This window comes from Typopeltis vanoorti, chromosome 2 (assembly GCF_054136105.1).
Source record: "Typopeltis vanoorti isolate ZY-2024b chromosome 2, IOZ_Tvanoo_1.0, whole genome shotgun sequence".
NCBI classification, from domain to species: domain Eukaryota; kingdom Metazoa; phylum Arthropoda; class Arachnida; order Uropygi; family Thelyphonidae; genus Typopeltis; species Typopeltis vanoorti.
The window spans coordinates 1020773-1041765 of NC_143550.1; the positions used below are offsets into that span (position 1 = coordinate 1020773).

The 20993-nt window shown below is 36.8% G+C and overlaps 1 protein-coding gene across 1 annotated transcript in view; it reads right to left on the reverse strand.

Moving 5' to 3' along the window:
* The window catches only part of LOC150108776 (transient receptor potential cation channel subfamily M member 2-like), a 685147-nt gene that overhangs the window by 34018 nt on the left and 630136 nt on the right, over positions 1-20993 (reverse strand). Inside the window, exon 19 of the mRNA XM_090410077.1 lies at positions 4928-5127. Within this exon, the coding sequence (XP_090266203.1) occupies positions 4928-5127 (200 nt within the window). The remainder of the gene's footprint in view (positions 1-4927; positions 5128-20993) is intronic.

Genomic DNA, 20993 nt, shown 5'->3' on the forward strand with positions numbered 1-20993 from the left:
AAAAAATAAAAACAAAATAAAATAAAAAACATATCCTATGAAAAGTACCTAGATTGAATTTTTTGCATTTTACAAAAATTTGCATTTTACAATTAACACACAAATAGTAATTTTGTGTGTTAATTGCGCATATTATCTGGCCAATTTTCCAGTATGCATGATGAAAACCAGAGTTTCCTGGAGGAAAAACCCTATGAGGTTGTCTAATTCAACCTTAAATGAAAAAGCCCATATAATGATTCCTCTTTTTACAAACTGAACTCAGGTCTTTCCCAGCTAAATCGTGCTATACCCCACATTCTTCCAGCTACTTTAGAGTCATGCTAACAGAAATTGCTGATTTTCTTTTTATTATTATTATTCAGGCCTCCATTGAGTCAAAAGACTCATCGTGGGAGGTCCTTCCTAAGAAACACAAAGTCTATCATACCACTCCTTAAACTCATTGACCGTTCTTGTTCTCACCACTCCATCATGCAATGCATTCCATGGTTCAACCACCCTCCATGCAAAGAAACCACTCCTCACCCTCTTGCTCAGTTTCCTTTCGTAACTTCCAGGGATGGCCTCTTCTCATCACTCCTTCCCGCTGTTCAACCAAGCGAAAGAACTCCCCAGTGTCAACCCTGTAACCACCTCTCAACAGTTTAAAAGTCTCAATCATATCACCTCTCCTTCTATCCACCAAACACTGCAGTCCACATTCCCTCAGCCGATCCTCATAACTAACATGGTACAGTCCTGAAACCATCTTTGTTATCCGCTTTGTACACTTTCCACAGTTAATTTATCCCCTTCAAATCCTGGGGACCAAATCTGAGAACAATAGTCAAAACAATAGAACAAAAGTGTGGTCTGATCAGAGACTTATACAACGGAATGATAACCCTTTTATCTCTGCAGGTCAGTGTCCTTCTCATTATTGCAGCAATCATTTGTGTTACCTTCACCACCATTGCAATAAGTCCATTGAATTTCAGGTTTCTATCAATCATCAACCCCAGATCTCTTGTCTCCCTTATTTCTTCCAGTTTAACTCCTCCCATAGAGTATGCAGCGTCCCATCGACATGTCCCAAACCTCAAGACCTCACATTTTGCTGCATTAAACTGAGACCCCCATTCATTTGCCGATCTACCTAGCTTATTCAAATCCTCTTGCAGGGGTACCACATCTGCACTATTACTAATAATTCTTCCCGTCTTTGCATCATCTGCAAACAACTGAATATCCCATGCAATTCACTGACAATGTCATTGATATAAAGGTTAAATAATATAGGTCCCAGTACTGAGCCCTGTGGGACCCCACTTGTAACCCTCTGCTTCCTTGAAATTGTCCCACCATAGACAACTCTCTGATACCTATCGGACAGCGATTCCTGAATCCAGTTGACAAATCTGACATCCAGACCCATGTACTGCAACTTAAATATCAGCTCATTATGTGGCCACCTGTCAAACACTTTTGCTAAGTCTAAGAAAATGGCAGTATATGGCAGTAAATCTCCCTCATCTAATGATCTTGTAACTTTATTATAAAAGGCATATTGCTAAAACTAGGGCACCTTTTCACAAATCCATGTTGAATCTCACGAATAACACTACCCTCATCTGCCCAATGCTGCATATTGTCCCTCACTACTTTCTCCAAGATCTTAACAACTACTGATGACACGCAAACTGGCCTATAATTAGACACTTCCAGTCAGCTACCACCCTTATGCAATGGCACTATCTTACCTTCCTTCCATTCCATGGGCACCTTTCCTGCAGCCAGACCTTCATTGAAAAGCCAGGTCAAGGCACTGTCAGTTCCTTAGCACATTCTCTCAAAACTCGTGGCGAAATACCATCCAGTCCCACAGCTTTACTGACATCCAGAGTACTCAGTATTTGAGACACACTCTCCTCCTGTACCTCTAAACCTCAAACCTATCCCTCTAGTATTAAAACTGACTCCTCCAGGATGAAATACTCCAATAAAGTGTTTTGAACAATTCCAGTATGTTCTCTGCATCAGTCACTCTATTCCCATTTTTATCCCGCAATATCATTCTTCCACAGTCATTTCTCCTCCTACTTGCCACATAGCTAAAAAATTCCCTAGGATTTTCTTTGGATCTTAGGACCAGTCTCCTCTCATATTCCAGTACTTCCCATACTAGTCACTCTTCTGGCATGTGTCTTATATTCTTCATGCACCTTCTCTTCACCTGTCTCCTTATATCTCTTCCATAGCCAATTTTTCGCATGCAATTCCTACTTAATATTGTTTGTCATCCACTTTACTCCAAATTGTGTCCTCTTCTTCACTCGTGGTATACAACTTACCATTGCTGCCAACAAATATTCTTTCACAATTTTCCATGCACTAATAATATCCTGGCCTTCCCATTCTTCCCTCCATGAAACTTCCCTAAGTTGATGTCTTAGACTATTATAATCACCTGCCTTATTATTCCACATACGTTCCAGTCTCTTTGATATTCCTGCATGTCTATTCATTTTCCAAGTAAAAACCATATGGTCAGTCTCTCCAACTGGTGGGAGAGATGTCATCTCATTTATCAACTCTTCTGGTGCTATAACCAAATCCAAAACTCTTAAACCTCTTGTTCCCTCTATTACATGTTGTGTAAGACATTTGTCCCTCAAGAATTCTAGAGATTCCATTCCCTTGTTTCTACATGCATCTTCCTCTCCCCAATTTATACTACTGTATTTAAAATCTCCAATAACAATCATTCTTCTTGCACTTGCCAAATTCAACTGTCTAAACATCTCCTGGTCCCAACCCTTTGGGCTCCTGGATCTGTAGCAACACCTCACTAAATATCCTGTCTTGTCCACTTCTACCTCACACCATATGCTTTCAAAATCATTAGTGTCACTGCCTTCCAAAGCCTCCACTCTTAGAGGACATAGGTCATCACTTATCATAAGCAGTACTCCACCACCATGCTTTGCCTTCCTATCCTGCCGAAAAATGCTGTACCCAGTGACTTCTATTCTTGTTATTATATCCTCTTCTGTCAAACACATCTCAATGATCCCAATAATTTTTGGCCAGGCTAGTGCTATCTGTGCCACCAATTCCTCTTCCTTATTCCGGATACTCCTGCGATTAGTATAAAGCATATAAATGCTGTTTCTATATCCAGCATTATCCCCTCTAGACTCCACTGGGCTCAGTATTACCTGATGTTGTCCCCATTCTCCCAAGTACCCATTCCCACAAGAGGCCACCCCTGTTATCCTCCCTGGGACACATTAACTCGTTCAGAACAGCAATCTCTCCAGATGTCTACATTCTTCCTCATTCAGATGTAAGCGGTCTCTCGCATACAATTCCTCTCTGTCCTCAAATGCACTCCAAGCATCCACATATTCCAGTCCTCTCGTCACACATTCTAGCTATTATGTCATTCAATATTACCACCTCTTAATTGACATAGCCACTCTTTCTATCGTTCCTCCTGGCAATCACTCCTCATGCATCCCATCTTGAACACCTCGGATCATTGAGTCCCCATACATTATACCTCATACCATTTCCTCTCTCATCTTCTTTCATTCCCATATGTCTCTCTCATTCCCTCTCGCCTACTGTTTCCATTCTCTACACTTCTAGCATTCCCATACCTCTCCTACTGTTACCATTTTCTCCTGTTCTAGCACTCCCATACCTCTCTCTCTCATTCCGTCACTCCTACTGTTTCCATTCTCTCCTCTTCTAGCACTTCCATACCTCTCTCATTCCCTCTCTCCTACTGTTTCCATTCTCTCCTCTTCTATCAATCCCAAAATTCTCTCCTCTCCTATCATTCCCAAAACTCTCTCTCTCTCTCTCTCTCTCCCCTACTCTGATTCTCTTGTATTTATCTCTTCCATTCTCCTAATCTCATCTTTCATACTTCTCCTCTCATTCACAAGACATTCCGCCTCCTCTTTCAGCTCATTTATCTCCCTCTGCAAGTCAGTCACTCTTAATCGATATTCACTCTCCCAAACAAAACCATCTCCTAAACTTTCACAGTCACTCATGCCTTCCACACTATCAACAATTATTTTCTGATTCATATTTTTTTCTTCATTTTCTCCTATCACACTACTCGTCTTTCTATATTCATTTCCCATTCCTGGAGCAACAAGGTCAGATATTGATATATCTAATGCATTTATTTCATCCCACTGGCTGCACTTTACGCACACATGCACCCCCCCCCCCCCTCACAAGCCACATATCCAGTTTCCAAGATGCATACATGCTGCTAATACTGCATGCCACAAAGTCCCTTATTAAATTACTTATAATAGAATTCTTAAATGGCAGAGGACTTGGCGACACGCTATTTGCGACTGCAGCTGAATCCGCCATCATTCCTTACTGCCAAGGAACTACTAGCGTAATCGTTAATTATTCAAAATAGTGTCACTAATTAGTGACAAAAATAAACGCTAAATAAGTATTAGGGAGTATAAATAAATAAGAAAAAGTACAAGCACTTACAAGCAAAACAAAACATTTAAGTACACTTAAGAAATAAAACTAAATACAGTAATGAAAACCCAGCTTCGTTTTGTCTTCAACCATTATGCATTCGATTCCCACCCAGTCTTCTTGGCAACCAAAATACACAATATCATGACGACAACTAACTTAAAAAAACAATCACTGACATACACTCGTATTCCAGAGAAACAATTTAGCACTCCAAAACGTAGAAAAACAGATTATTCACTTATTAAAAATCACTTTCTTCAGTACAGCTCAAATTCACCGCCACATGCTACTTTTATCTTTCATAAACTGATGAACTGAGCAAAATCAGATTATTAGAAGCTATGTAGTTTATATTCATTATTCAGAAATTCCCTTCTAAAATCATAATAATAGTATTCAGTATAAAATGAATTTAACTCACCAAGCTTTACTTTTTTGCAACAGGCATAATGAAATTTGTAGACAACAAATAAAATTAAACCTTTAGTCACTGAAAATATATAACAGAGCAGAACAAGAGGAGGAGGTAGAACTGATTTTCTCACATATTCATCTGTTATCATATATCTTCCATAATTCCATATTTCATATGCATGACCAGAAGCTTCTTCATACACATGACTGTTATATAAGAAAAAACGAATAAATATAATCAGTTAAAATTTTGTCATCTTTTAAGTAAAAGAAATACAAATGCACATACCCAAATCTTTGGATTTATAGAATTTAACAACTTCTTAAAATCAGATTACATTTAATCACCTACTAATAATATGCTATCTGTTGTCATTCATTTCAGTGATTTTTTTTTTAGTATATCAGCCTCATATAATATATATATATATATATATATATATATATATATATACATAAACATACATACAGAACCGGAGCTAGGGTCTTTGCCGCCCACATGCAATTTCTATCTAAGCGCCCCTGTAACGATTCGGGCATGTGTGGTTCTTTTACGATAATAAAAATTTAAATTATTTGAAATTTCTTAAATAAATTTTGACGGAGCAGTCATATGTTGGTTCACTAAATGTAACGGACCAGGCAGGATAATCGTTAAAAAGCCGAATACTCAAAAAATTCTTAAAAGTTAAAGCAAATTTTGATAATGCCACTTCACTTTAATCATTGAATATAATGATACTGGGATTATGGCCTTCTCACCGACCCAAATCGCTAACAAAATTAAAATGAATTTTAATTAAAGTTAGAATATATTTGAACTAAAGTTTAAAAAATTTAGTAACTTGCATTTTACAAGTTACTAAATTCTTAGTAACGTGTAAAATTTTTTTAATAATTTTTATAAGTGGAACTATCTTTTAGGAAAATAAAAGAAACTCAAGATAGATGAGAAAATACGAAAAGAATTCAGAAATAATTAGAACATTTAATATAATGTATTCAAAAAACAACATCTTTACAGAATAACAGAAAATAAATTAAATTACATAAATATACTTGAAATTTTTTAAATTAAAATTTTAGAGTTTTTGATTTCATATTCACAAAATTAGAAATAATGGTCTTAACGTCTAATTCTGCACATATATAATTTTCAATAGCTATTAACGCCAAACTAACAAGCCTTTTTTGTGACATATTTGTTCTTAAGTAGGTTTTAATCAATTTCAACTTGGAAAAGGAACGTGCATTGCTCACTACACTAACAGGTAGGGTTAATAGTATTCTTAAAGCAATTGAAAAGTTAGGGAAAGATAAATTATTGGACAATAAAATTAAGAATATCGAAAGGGTTTTGAATATTTAAATTATCCTTCCAAAAAATATCCCGGAAAGCACATAACTCGTCATATAGTTCTATTGCAATTGCATCTTTATTGTCGCTGTCCTAAGAGAATCTCTAAATTGTCACAATTTTTTCGTAAATCTTTGTTATTAATTCGTAGTAATCAAGAAATTGAAATTATCATAATATGTTTTTAGTTGTTCAAAACGTTCTATTAATCAACACATTGCAACGTCTAGAAGCGTATAAAACACATTCCTTCTAAATTTATCTTCTGGCGATTGTGGCGTTTCGTCATGATGCTCGCAGTGAAATTGTGTCTTCTTTCGTCGTCAAACTTCCGTACCAGTTTTAAATTCTTGTTCTCCATCCACCTCTTCACTCAGTTCTTTTGTAGTTTTTAGAACTTCTTTAAAATTTGTATCTGATCGATACTCTTGTAAGAATATTTTTAAGTTTTCGATAGATTCTAAAGTAAGTGTAATGTTCATATTTTTGTCTTAAAGCATTTTACTCACAGGGTTGTTATAAGAGAGCAAATAAATTTGTAGTCCTTTATTTTAGCACATAATGTTTGTGCTTCATGCTGAGATTCTTTATTAAAATTTGCATTATTTAAAATTTCAAAAAGTGCATCATAAATTTCTCCTAACTGATATCATAGAGGGCGGATTGCATTAATTTTACTTTTCCATTGCGTTTCTGATAGCTGTTTCAATGTTAATTTTTTTACGAACTTTTAAAAGGATTGCTCAACGTTTGTAAGAGAATGAAAAAAAAATTGTATATTTCTTGAATAATTGCAAAAAGTAATCGTATCTGCATTATCTTTGGCTTCATCGTTAATGATTAAATTTAGAGTATGAGCAGCACATGGCACGTAAAAAGCTTGAGGATTTTTGTTCAAAAGCAAATTTTGGAGCCCATATTTTTTCCCTTTCATATTTGCCCCATTGTCCTCGCATATCTTCAATGGGAATGTTCAATTTTTCCAGTTGTTCCATTATTGTTGCACATAAATCACGTCCTGTGGAATCTGATATATCTGCAAAACCTAAAACGTTTCCCCTGATCTTGACAATTCCATTGCCACAGGAAACACAGCGAATAATAATGGTCATTTGTTCTGTTTTATTTGCATCAGGTGTGCAGTCTAAAATTATGGAATAATATTTAGATTTTCAAATTGATAATAACATTGTATCCTTGATTGAGTTGCTTAAAGTTTCCGATATTTCATTTTGACTGTCTTTACTCAAATAGTGTATTTATTGTTTCATTGTAGGCAGGGCCGGCGGAAGCGGGCATTCAGAGCATGCAGGTGCCGCCACCAGTGCACACACATGCCTGGATTGTTACAGGGGTGCTTAGATAGAAATTGCATGCAGGTGGCAAAGACCCTAACACTGCCACTGGTTGTAGGGCCCCTATCAACATGATTTTCCATAACGGGATCAAACTTTGCAAACAGTTCAACTAATTTTAAAAAATTGCCATTATTTCATATAATTTATCAGATGATCCGCAAAAAGCTAAATTTTGGCTACCAAGGGATTTTATAATTTCAATCAAGCATTCTAAAACACTCGTCCAACGTTTCTTTTCCATTTCATACATGTGAATCTGGCAATCAATAGTAGTTTTGTTTTTTAAATTTTTATCAAGTTCCTTCCATTTTAAGAAATTTTTCATGTGAGTTAAACTAGTCTCATGTCTATGCAAAGTTGTACTTGCATTTCTCCAATTGTTATAACCTTCTACAAGACTACTTGATTCAGTAGATTTGAAAAGTTTGCAACAAAAGCAAAAAACAGAATTTAAAGTTTCAGAATAAATGAGCCATGTTCTTGGCACGAGCTCCCCGTTTTCCATTATAATACGTGCCGTCAAATTTACGCCCATATGTATCTCTGGGATATATTATATTTTTCTTTTGAACGGGGCCCCATTTCAATTAAAACAACTCGTAATTTTTCATCAATATTTCCCCATTCACCTGGATCTTCTAAATTTACAGAGACTAACAATGTGTTAGTTTCGTGGTCAACTCAACTAAATCTTCTTCTAACTGTTTTTCACTTAAATCATGCATCTTATCTTGTTCAATAGTTGCAATAGTACTTTTCATGCAAACTGGATGATGTGCACAGTTCCTCAACTCTGATTTCTGATGTACTGAGTTGGTTACAATCTGCATCAGAATATTTTAATATTTTAACAAATTTATTAAGAGCCCCAGTCTGTTTCTTAATATCTGCTTCTTTTGCAGCATGACGCTTACGATTTTGTGCACCGGATAACGTTTTTTTAATTTTTGATTCCATTTCTATTTTATACCCACAAGAAATTATTACACAACACGACACAGTGACGAAATAATAGTCCACACTGCACTACTGTCAGTAGCCTACTGAGATGCGTACCATATGACTGGTTAACTAGCAACAAATGTTTTGTACGAAAATCCGTTTTGCGCATAAAAACCATTCACCATTTCACTTTAGATAGACTGCAGTAGACACAAAATTCTGCAGGCAAGCATTTAGCCTGCTCTCGCTGCAGAATTGCAAACAGCCGGCTGATCAAAGAGGCGGCAATATACAATTTTTTAAAATTTTTAATCGGTGTATCCAGCCTTATTTATTTTAATATTGATCATTCTAAGAATTTTTTGTTTTCTTGATAAAAATTTTGTTTCTTAAAAATGAACTTATGGACCGTGCCCCAGCAGCAGTGCCCACTTCCGCCGGCCCTGTATATGTATATCAGCCTCAAAGCGACTGCTTAAGGGTAAGAGCCAAATAACTGAGAGGAGCTTCTACATTACCTTTAAGGAATGCAGAGAACCAACTGGTGTTTCTGACCTAATGTAAAATCCTCACCTTCATGCTGTGCACCCCATCAGTAGGTATCCATTGGGTACTGAGTGAATAAGGATGGGCTTAGTCAACAAATTGTACTCTCTATTGGCACAAACTCAAATAGTGGAGTGTGGCAAGAGCATGAATGCCTTGCCTAAGAAGGTGATGAGAGTGCAAACAGTGAACGAGTTTAAGTAGTGCTATTATAGACTATGTAGCCTAAGAATCTCCCACAATGAGCCTTATAACTATATGGAGATCCAGAATAATAATAATAAATTAATTAATTAATATGGCAGGAGGTAATCCTAATGGAAGATTTTAATTATTGCAATGTACACAGTGTATACTAGGAGGATAACTACCTTAATCAGTATGTGACTGAATCAATTCAATGTTTTACAGTGCTGAATTAATATTCTCACAAGAGGTGCATGTGAATCAGGTATTATCAATATCAACATTGCCACCAATTGTTCAGAGCATATTCAGTAGGGTTACTGTGAAAAGAGAATATGTCTAGAATTATATGGAGGATAAGAAGCTTTGTAGTCAGCTAGCATCAGTACTATAATTGAGGTTGACAAAGTATGTGAACAGGTTAATATGCATCTACACAAGAATTGTACTCGATTCCGTGAGTTAGATGTATAGAGTGTTATGTGCCATCCAGTTTCCAACTCTTGATCTTGTGAAGAAAGGCTCTCCATCCTACTTGCATAATCAGGATCATCATCAGCTCATATAATATGTCCAAGGTACAGTACTGTCCACAGGGTGTAGCATAGAGACAGCCTGCCTCATGACGTTGCTTAATAAGGGCGCTTGTTCAGCCATATTGCAGTAGCTGCCATCGCTATGAACTGTTAACGTAGCAAGTGCAGAAAGAAGTTTTTTCAAACCTTAAACTGATTAAAAATTATTGTGAACAGCAGTGATCCAAGAAAGATTGGTTAGTCTAGCAACTATATGATAGAAGTGGACATAGCTTATAATTTAAATTTAGAAGAACTTATAAACAGCTTTATTGTGCGATATCCCCGTAGAGCAAACATTTAATTAATATTATGTAATCGTTTTGCATTAATGTTTCTCTTGCAATAAAAACAAATATAGCAATTACAGATTTTCTTATATTTTTGTTTTATAATCTATCAGGGGCGATCTAATCTGGCGACGGACCTGCCAAAGCACATCAACTTCTATTTAGCGATCAGCACTTAGGAGGATTCTGTGTTTATATTCTCTAAAACACCTTATTGGTCATTCCTGCAGTTCATGAGATTCTTAATAATCTCCTCGAAACCCATAATTCAAATGAATCAATTCACTTTCTATCTTTCTTCTTAATCAGCTTTCACATTCATATATCACTACTGGAAATAATTTCTTTGACAATTCTAACTTTTGTGGCCTTACTCACACCTCTATCTTTCATAATTTTTGCCAGGTTTCACATCGCTTTTTTCCCCATGACTATCCTTCTTTTAATTTCATCTTCTTATTTACTATCGTTTTTGATTCTGGGCCTCAGTAAATCATAACTTTCAATGATTCTATTTTATCTCCCTCTATTATAAATTCATTTAAATTGCCAGAAGCCATCACTTTTGTTTTGCTGATGTTTAAATTAAGCCCGTCTTAATGCAAGGGTGATAGTAAGATAAGAGTTATGGAAGGAGGTTGACCATGGCAAAGAATCGAGTGGAATTATATAATGAACACACTTTCTCAGGGTATAGCATACTAGTATAAGTCATGCTGTGTAACACCTAGAAGAGAAACAAATGATCAGAGGATTAGAGGTAAAAGAATCAGTGGTGTAAAAAGTATTGACTGGGCTAGATGTTAATAAGGCTGTGGAAATGGATAACATATCACCACATATCATTATTAAGAGAGACTTCCAGGGAGTTAGGGACAAATCAAGCAGGGCCAGATATTATCTGCACCAACTGTCATACCTTTTGCTGTCTTTATTCATACTACCTGCACTCACTACTTCCAAAGACGATCCATTCCAATCATGCACCACTCGAGAAAAATCGACCTCTTACCCCCCCCCCCCTCCTTCTTGAAGGCATTCATTCTCAACTTCCAAGGATGCTCACTTGTCCTTTCTCCATACTCCATAAAATGAAAAATTCCATCTAATTATATCCTGTGTGACCCTTTCAGAAGTTTCTACATCTCAATTATATCATTCTTCTTTCTCCTGTTTGCTAGCATCTTCAGTCCACAAATTCTCAATCAGTCTTCATACCTAGAACAAAAATGATATTTAAGCAAGTGACCACAAGAAAAAAACATATCTTGAAACCCTTTAACCTCCATGTTTCATCAAATTGTAATAATTTGTTCTTTTCTTTTAGGTAATATAAGAAGACATGTCAGAGGTTATGAAGAAATTCAAAATAATCACAACTTTTCAGCACATCCTCATAATATAACACTGGATATCTCAATGATACACTTTAATCTTATAGACTTGTATCCTCCATAAAACACTTTTTGAAATCTGTCAATCAGCCATCCTCTTATCCACTGATATTTTATAATTCAATCCCATCTTCTCCAATTTATGCAATAGGCTCCCATGCTGAATTCTGTCAAAAGCCTTAGCAAAGTCCAAAAGTATTAAGGCAAATCCATTCCCTTTGTCTAACTCAATCTAATATTATAACATGTAAGCAAGTTGCTCAAACACGTTTTAAGCAAACAGGATCTTCTCTGAGTAGAACCATACTATTCGTTGCAGAATATAGAGTCTCTGTCAACTCATTTCTGTGTGTGAACTGTTACCAACTTTTCCAAAATCTTCACCACTACTGAAGAAATACTAATAGGTCAACAGTCAAGCATATTAGTCTTTTAATGGGATTATCCTACATTCTTTCCACTCTGGTGGAATCCTCTGTTTTGAGACTCAAATTATATAGCCTAGTAGAAAAGAACAGTCATTTCAGCTGAACACCCTTTTAGCATTCCTAGTGATATTCCATTGGCCCTATGGCCAAATTCTTATTCAGCTTGAAAACAGCTCTGGTACCTCCTCTATACATTTCAGTTTCTTCATCCTGTGACAAGACAGTAGCAAGCTGAATGTCACAAACACTCGGTTGATAGCTTTTAGCAAAATGGGCACTCATTAGTTGAACAATCTCTTCTGTATCTAACCTGCATGATATCTGCATTCAGTAGAGTTATTCTTTCATTTACTTCCAACATGATAAGAATTCTTTTGGGTTGCCTTTAGCTTGTAGAACCAGATTCTTTTCATACTTGGACTAAGCTTTTTATACAACAGTTGTAACTTTTCTGGCCTGTTCCTTATAATTTTCATAACTGACACTATACTTATGCATAAATGTCCTTCCACATCATCTTTTTCTTAGAATCTCTTACTTAACACTATTCTAAATTCATTTCACTCGTACCCTATTTATTCATGAACTCTAGGGACACATTCTGATCTTATATCATTCAACATGTACTCTTTTGATTACATTGATGAATTGTGGATATTTAGGGCAGATGGAAGGAGGGTGTGTGTGTGTGTGTGTGAAGTGTGAGCTGAATGAAGATTTGATGAGTGCTAATATGTTGATGACAGGAAGTGTTAGTAGCGAGAATACCACAAGGAAAATGAGCGCCCGTCTGAAAGAGAAGGATGGTATGAAGGAACAGCAAAAATTGTTAAAAAATCAGTGAAAAAGAAAACGAGTGATTTGAAAACCTTAATAGATGGTAAATAGGATGAAAGTGAAGTGAATGTGGTGGAAAGCAACGAAATTGAGAGAATCAATGAAACCAGAAATGGTGTGACACAAGGTTCGAAAGCTGGAAAAATCTAAAGAATGAATGACAGCAAACGTTTTACGCAAGGATTGAGAGTACGAAAACTCGAAAGAGAGTGAAAGTGTGAAGCATAGTTCGAGAGTTTGAAAATTAGAAAGATTGAATGACCGAAAGAATGTGATGCAAGATTCAAAAGTTGAGTTGGTTAGAATGAGTCAAGAGATCAAAAATTAGAAAAATTGAATGACCGAGAGAATGTGATGCAAGATTCGAAAGTTGAGTTGGTTAGCATGAGTCAAGAGATGAATGCAGAATGAAGTTAAGAAAATTCAGGAAATGTATGGGAGAGTGAAAATGATTAAAACAAATCTGGTTGGTATAAAACAGGTAACGAAAGACTTGCAAGTGGCGTTGTATGGTGATTCAATTATTAAAGGTGTGCTGGATGAGAGGATGCACAAGGTATGTTTTCCACGTGGTAAAATGAGTAGAGGGATTGAGGCATTGGATACAAGAAGGAAGCGAGCAAGAGAGTTAATAGTTTTAAGGAAGTTGCTTAGATGGATAAAACAGAATAGTGTGATAGGAAAGATAGTAAGCGTGTTGCCTAAGTATGACAGTGGTGAGATGAAGCAGAGAGCAAGGATTATGAATGATGTTAGCTGAAATTTGTGAGGAGAAAGGAGTGCAGTTTATTAATGTGTGGAATGAATTTCAAGTGAACTATATAAAAATGATGGACTGCATTTCAGTGGTTTTAGTGTGAGTTGCTTGTTGAGACTGCTGATGGAAGGTGAAAAGTGAGTACAGAGAATGAATCTGATCAAGTGGGAAGTGATGGGGAAGAGCAGGAGAGTAAGACAGGAGAGATTGAAGAGGTGGTTATGAATGAGGAAGTGAGTGGCATAAGTATAGAGAATGAGAATGGGTGTGCAAGAGGAACAGGGAAACAGGGAGGCTCAGGGTGGAGAGGGGAACACAGCGTGAGAAAGGTGGATACTCCAAGAGGATGTGAATGCATGTGTGTAGACAGGAAAGGAATGTGATGACCTGGGATCAAGAGTAAACAGTTGGACTTGAATAGGGTTCTAAAATGAATAAGCAGAAAGGGAAATAGCTCCAGTTGAGCATGGAGAAATCACATTGAATGAGTGCTATTATGGAACTAGCTGCAGATTCACAAATGAGCTGTTGTGTTTGTATACAAATGCTAGAAGTGTAAGAAACAAAGCAGATGAAATGGTTGCATTAATTGAGTCTGTTCACCCAAAAATTTTTGGAATAAGTGAGACATGGTTAGATGAGGACGACATCCTGGAAGGAATAGAGATGGAAGAGTATGATGTGTTTTGTGAGGATAGAAAGGGTAAAAATGGAGTGGGAGTGCTATTGATGATAGAAAAAGAGTTATGTCCATACAAAGTAGAAATGCAAGAGGGGAAATAGCCAGTAGTTTTAAGGCAGTGTGGTGTGAAATAGAGGTGAATAGAACAAAATACTTGATTAGATGTTGTTATAGACCTGGTAATGTGGATGGTAGTGAAATGTAATGAAATCATCATCATCATCATCATCATATTCCTGCCATGTACCCTCACAAGGGGTGTACAGGATATGACAGTACTACATGAAAAAATTACATCATTACTAACTAGGTAGCAATGTAATGAAATGTATAATCAAATTAGCCAAATAAATAAAAGGGTGATCATTATGGGCGATTTTATTATGGCAATATAGACTGGAAGGATGAGATAGCAACTGGAAGTAAAGAAAATGAGTTTCTTGAGTTTTTGAGGAATAACTACCTCAGACAGTATGTAACAGAGGGCACACGAGGATTGAGGGTCTTGGATTTAGTCATCTCATCAGAGGATGTAATTATAAATGAGGTGTCTTTCATCCACCAATTGGTGAAAGTGACCATGAGGTGATTACCTGGGTGGTTGCCAGCAGTGTGAGAACCTCTGTGCGAAAAGGGGTATATGTGGAACTACAAGGGGAGTGATTATGAAGAGCTAAGGAGATAGCTTGCAGGTATTGCATGGAATGAGGAGTTAGCTGGAAAAAGAGATCAATGCAGCTTGAGGGATTTTCAAGAACTATCTAGTAGAAGCAATGTCTAATGTATTCCAAGAGTCAGAAGATTAAATAAGGTAGGTGTGAAATGGATGAATAGAGAGATTAAGCATGCAATACAGAGGAAAAGAGCATTATGGAAGCAGCATAAGAGAAGTGGTGATAACCAATTCCACGAGGATTACAAAGACCAGGCAAGGAGGGTGACTTGATTGGTGAGGGGTAGCAAAAGTGAGATATGAACAGTAGTTAGCAAATGAAGTCAAAAACCATCCTAAGGAGTTCTTTAGATATGTAAGCAGCAAAAAAAAAAAAAAGAATGATTATGGAAGGATGACGCCTATTGGAGAAAATGATGTAAAGAACAGCTGTTGCAGAAGATGTAGTAGAGATATTTAATGAACAGTTCATAAAGATCTTTCAATCTTTTGAATGTGACTTCATGGAGAGGTCGAGATCAGTTGATGATGGGGAGGAGAGACTGACTGTAAGTGAGCAAGAAGTGTTTGGGGAGTTGAGTAAACTAGATGTAAATAAGGCTGTGGGACTTGATAATATATCACCGCGTATTCTGAAGGAATATGCCAGGTAGTTGACACCTGCCTTGACATATTTTTTTAATACGAGTCTCGCACTTGGTCAAGTTCCTAAGGAGTGGAAGGAGGGCAAGATTATGCCACTTCATAAAGGAGGTGATCAAACTCAAGCATCAAACTATAGGCCTATCTGTGTGTCAGGTATTGTGGTTAAGTTGTTGGAGAAGCTTAACTAGGATCTAGAGTTGGGTTGACAACAATGGTATTATCCTTGATGGACAGCATGGATTTGCTGAAGGGAGGTCATGTTTTAGTAATCTACTTACTTATTACAATAAAGTGACTGTTTCCTTTGACAGAGGAGAAGGATACACAGTAATATACTTGGATTTCGCAAAAGCTTTTATAGAGTACCTCATGATAAGTTGACAGTCAAACTAGAGCAGATGGGGTTGGATATTAGATTAGTGCATTGGATTGGAGACTGGCTATCTGATAGGTATCAACAAGTTGTGTATGGGGGTGCGATATCCAGTATAAGGAAAGTCACTAATGGAGTGCCTCAGGGGTCTGTTTTAGGGTATTACTATTTAACTTGTATATTAATGATATTGGCAAAGATTTGAATGGAGATATTCAGCTGTTTGCAGATGATGCAAAGATGGGACGAACCTTTGTTTTAGCATTACACAGTGATCAGGATTCATTTTAGAAATTATGGACTTTACGACCATTTTATAAATAACTATTTTAATTTCCCAACGTTTCGACCTTCATAAATATTTTCAGCTTATCCTTGTATACACAAATATACAAGGATAAGCTGAGTTGCATTTCACACAGTATGCTAAAGAGACAATGATTTGATCAATGGTTATTCTACTGGCATGACCTCTAGTGAAAATATAATATATATATATATAAAATTAAATTAAAAATTAATTAATTAATTAGAAACTACATCATACATCAAAGCTATATTCTATTTAAGATAACATCACAGAAACATTCTTTCATACAGATAGTTTTCTTACAGTAACAATGATGTTCTAATTCTACATGACAATTGTTATATTAGATTGAAGATTCTGGATTATCTACAGTCCTGTTTATAGTTAACTCTTAGGTAGAAAGGTTCTGTGGGTAGAATATATGCCTTCCATATGCTTTGGATTTTTAGACCATCATTACTTTTAAGATTAGGGTGATTGATTAGAATCTCATAGGCTTCCTTAAATTTACGTTCATACCATGTTTTTGTGTGATTTAAACAACTGGTGCTTTTCCAGTCAATTCTATGTAAAGTGTTCAGGGCATGATCAGAAAGGCCAGCTTCACCATAGTTATTATATTTAATGTGTCATTTATGCTCCTTTTGTATGGTAGGAATTGTGCATCCTGTTTCCCCTATCTATGGTAGATTAGAGGTGCAATAAATACAATATATTCCAGGGTGGGCCAGCAGAGGGAGTTGCAGGAGGTTTAAAGGTTGCACTTCTGTAGTATTCTGTTTATTTTATCTGATATCCCTTTAATGTATGGAATGGTTATAGTTTTATTGTAGTCTAGTTTATCTTTGTTTTTTGTGAGGTCTTGTAGAGAATTTTGTTGATAGTGTTTTGGCTGTAACCATTTTATAGGAAGGTATTGCTGATAACTTTAAATTTATCTTTAAGCACTTATTCATTGAATCTTTCAAATCCCTGTTTTTTAGAGTACTAAAGACATCTAGTTTTTGTGTTGGATGGTGGTAGGAGTTCATGTGTATATATTGGCCAGTATGTGTCAGTTTCCAGTAAACAATGAAGGAAAGACTGCCAGAAGGAAGAAGTGTGACAAGTGTATCTAGAAACGGATGTGTGTTTTGCTTTTCAATCTCAATTGTAAACTGCATGCGTTTGTGTTGTTTGTTTAGGTGGCTGAGGAAAGTGCCTAATGTCTGGCAGCCATGGGGCCAGATAGCGAAAACATCATCAACGTATCTAAGCGAGACTTTGGGTTTTAAAGGAGAGGAATCTAGAACGCGTTGCTCAAAATATTCCATATAAAAGCTAGCAATAGGGGAGGATAATAAAAGAAGGCACAGCCATTATTCCCCCCCCCCCATTGCTAATTTTTATATGGAATATTTTGAGCAACGTGCTCTAGATTCCTCTCCATTAAGAGATAACTATCTGACACAGCATGTAATAGAAAATACTAGGGATTTGAGAGTGCTTGACCTGGTAATAGCATCTGAGAATTTGACTTGAATATGACCATGTTGCCACCTATTGGTGAGAGTGGTCAAAAGGTCTTGACCTGGGAGGTGGCTAAAGGTGTGGAATTTTCGATTAAGACAGGGTGTATGTGTAATTACCATACTGGCAAGTATGACAAGCTGAGGAGATTGCTTGGTTCAGTGCCATGGCATATAAAACTGCAAGGGCTGGATGTCGACAGAGCATGGGAAGTGGTCAAGGAGCATTTACAGGAGGTTATGGCTGATTGTATACCTAGGGTCCGAATAGTAAAACAAGTAGCGGTTAAATGGATGAATAACACCATTAAGCTTGAGCTGCAAAAAAAGAAACAACTGTGGAGGGAATTTAAAGAGAAGGGAGACCTGCATGCACACGAATGGTATAAAGCGCAGGCCAGAAGGGTAACGAGTGGGGTAAGAAAAGCAAAAGCGTATTATGAAAGAACATTAGCCATGCAGGCAAAAGAGAATCCCAAACAGTTTTTTCGATATGTTGAAAGTAAAAGAAAAAATGTAGATGGTGGAATGATTTTAAAGAATGCCGATGGTAAGGAGGTCACTGAATCAGTTAATATAGTGGAATTATTGAGTGAGCACTTTGCAAGAGTATATCGCACAGGTGGTGACATTGAATGGATGAAGGAACCATTAGTTTATATGGGAACTGTGATGAATAAAGTGGAGGTGAATAGTCTATTACAGAACCTTAATGTGAATACATCTGTGAGATTGGATGGTACACCGGCACGAAGTGGCTAAAGAATTATCAGTGTCGTTGACCATGTTGTTTAATCTGAGTCTCGAGTCTGGTTTAGTCCCGAAGGTGTGGAAAGAGGGGCAAATAGTTCCACTGCATAAAGGAGGATCCAAGACTACAGTTGCAAATTACCGACCAATCAGCATATCAGAAGTCATTGTCAAGGTCTTGGAGAAAGTAGTCAAGGGAAAAATACAGGAATGGATTGATGAAAATGAGATACTGTACGAGGGACAGCATGGCTTTGTGAAGGGTAGATCATGCCTCAGTAACTTGCTCAAGTTTTATAACATAGTGACGGCTGAACTGGATAAGGGTAACGGGTTTACAGTGATACTGCTGGACCTTGCCAAGGCCTTTGACAGGATACCACATGGAATTCTAATCCGTAAACTGCAACATATGGGAATGGATATAGGGTTGGTGAGATGGATAGGTGGGTGGTTGATGGAGAGATATCAGAGAGTAGTTTATTCAGCAGTAGAATCCAAAAGACAGCCTGTGACTAGTGGTGTGCTGCAGGGTTCTGTTCTTGGACCACTGCTGTTTAATTTGTTCATTAACGATATAGGGAAGGATCTAAGAGGAACAGTTCATTTGTTCGCTGATGATGCAAAGTTGGGTAGAGCAATAGTGAGTGCACAGGACTTCAAAATTTTGCAAGATGATTTGGATAGTTTGGAGGACTGGGCTAAGGAGAATGGATGTCATTTTAATGTGGAAAAGTGTAAGGTTATGCATTTTGGAATGAAAAGATTAGCAGTAGTATATCACATTGGTGGAACCCTACTCCAGGAGATTAGGGAGCACATTGCAAAAGTGGCTAAATCAGCTCAACAAATCACTTGGTTGCTGAAAAATACTTTGACGAGCAGAGACAAGCAAGTTATTGTTCCTCTGTACCCAGCCTTGATAAGACCTCATCTTGACTACTGTGCCAGATTTGGTCACCTAGGTTGCTTCTTGATGGGGAGGAGGTGGAGAAGATCCAGAGGCGAGTGACAAAGATGATAGCAGGTCTATGGAATGAACCTTATGAGAACAGGTCGAAGATTTTTGGGTTATAGAAACTGGTTGATAGGCGGAAATATGATTGAAAAGGGTTAAGTTGAAAAGGGGAGATATGATTGAGACATTCAAATTGCTGAAGGATTTCTATAGGATTAATTCAGAGGATATTTTTGAGATCAGGACTGGTGGTGGGAGAACTAGAGGACATCTATGGAAGCTGGGCAAGAGCGTGGTTAGCAAAGGTGTTAGAGCTGGGTTCTTTACTTTTAGAGTGGTAAATGAGTGGAATAAGCTGCCAGAGTCTGTTGTGGGTGGTATGATGACAGTGGATGAGTTCAAGGCAAGGTATGATAGATACTGTGAGAATGTCGAATAGTTGTGTGGACATGATGTTTAGGGCCTCCCTTGATGATTCTATGCACACTCTGGAGTCGCCCGTAATAAAAACCAAAAGCCGGGATTAAAGTTGAACAGATGTTTCATAAAATGGCAGGAAATAGGGGAGAACAAGAGGTCATCCCTGGAAGCTCTATAAGGAGAGTATGAGTAAGTGAACGAGAAGCAGGTTTTTTGCATAGAGAGTTGATATGATTGGAAATGCATAGCCTGAGAGTGTGGTGTTTGCAGAGAATTTGAGTATTTTTAAAGTGCAGTATGGTGAGCTGTGTGTATGATAATAGGACCTCCTAGATGCGTCTTTGACTCCTTGGGGTCTTGTGTGATGATGATAATAATAATTATTTTTTAAATGTTTCCCTTGCACTGCCGATATCCTTCAACTAGCAATTGATGCCAAGGGAGAAACCTAGCATATCTCAGTTAGTCATCATTTCCTGCTTTGTAGTTCAGCATATAACCTTTTCTGAATACAACATCCATAATCTTTTTAAGTTTGTAGATTTTTCCTCCCTACATAAAGTAACCTGTATACATTGTAAATTTGAATAATTCAGAGATATCAGGGGAAATTTAGACTTTATTAAATTAAGAGTGTCTATTAGTGCTATATACTAGTAAATAAAGAAGTGACATCAAAACTAACCATTATGTCTAAATTTTTAAGGATATGATTTTTAACGAATGATTTGAAACAGACTGAATTTTTTTACAATTGTAGAGGAGTTGCAAGTAAGGGGGACAAAAGACTTAGCTAACTGTTGGGCAAGTTTATAAGTAGGATTGTCTATATTATCAACTATAGGGCATAAGGCAGGGGTTGGCCAACCTTTTATAGTTCATGCATCAATTTTTTCATTTTTAAGTTAAGATGCAGCATGCAAACTTATGCCACTTTTCAGCCCTTTAAAAATATGGTAATATGGGTATATTTAACAGTTTTGCATAAATGATTTATTATATATATGGTAATATAGACACTCTTAGCAGTTTTAAATAAAAAGATTTCATATAAAGACAAGATAAACATTAATTATTTTATTGA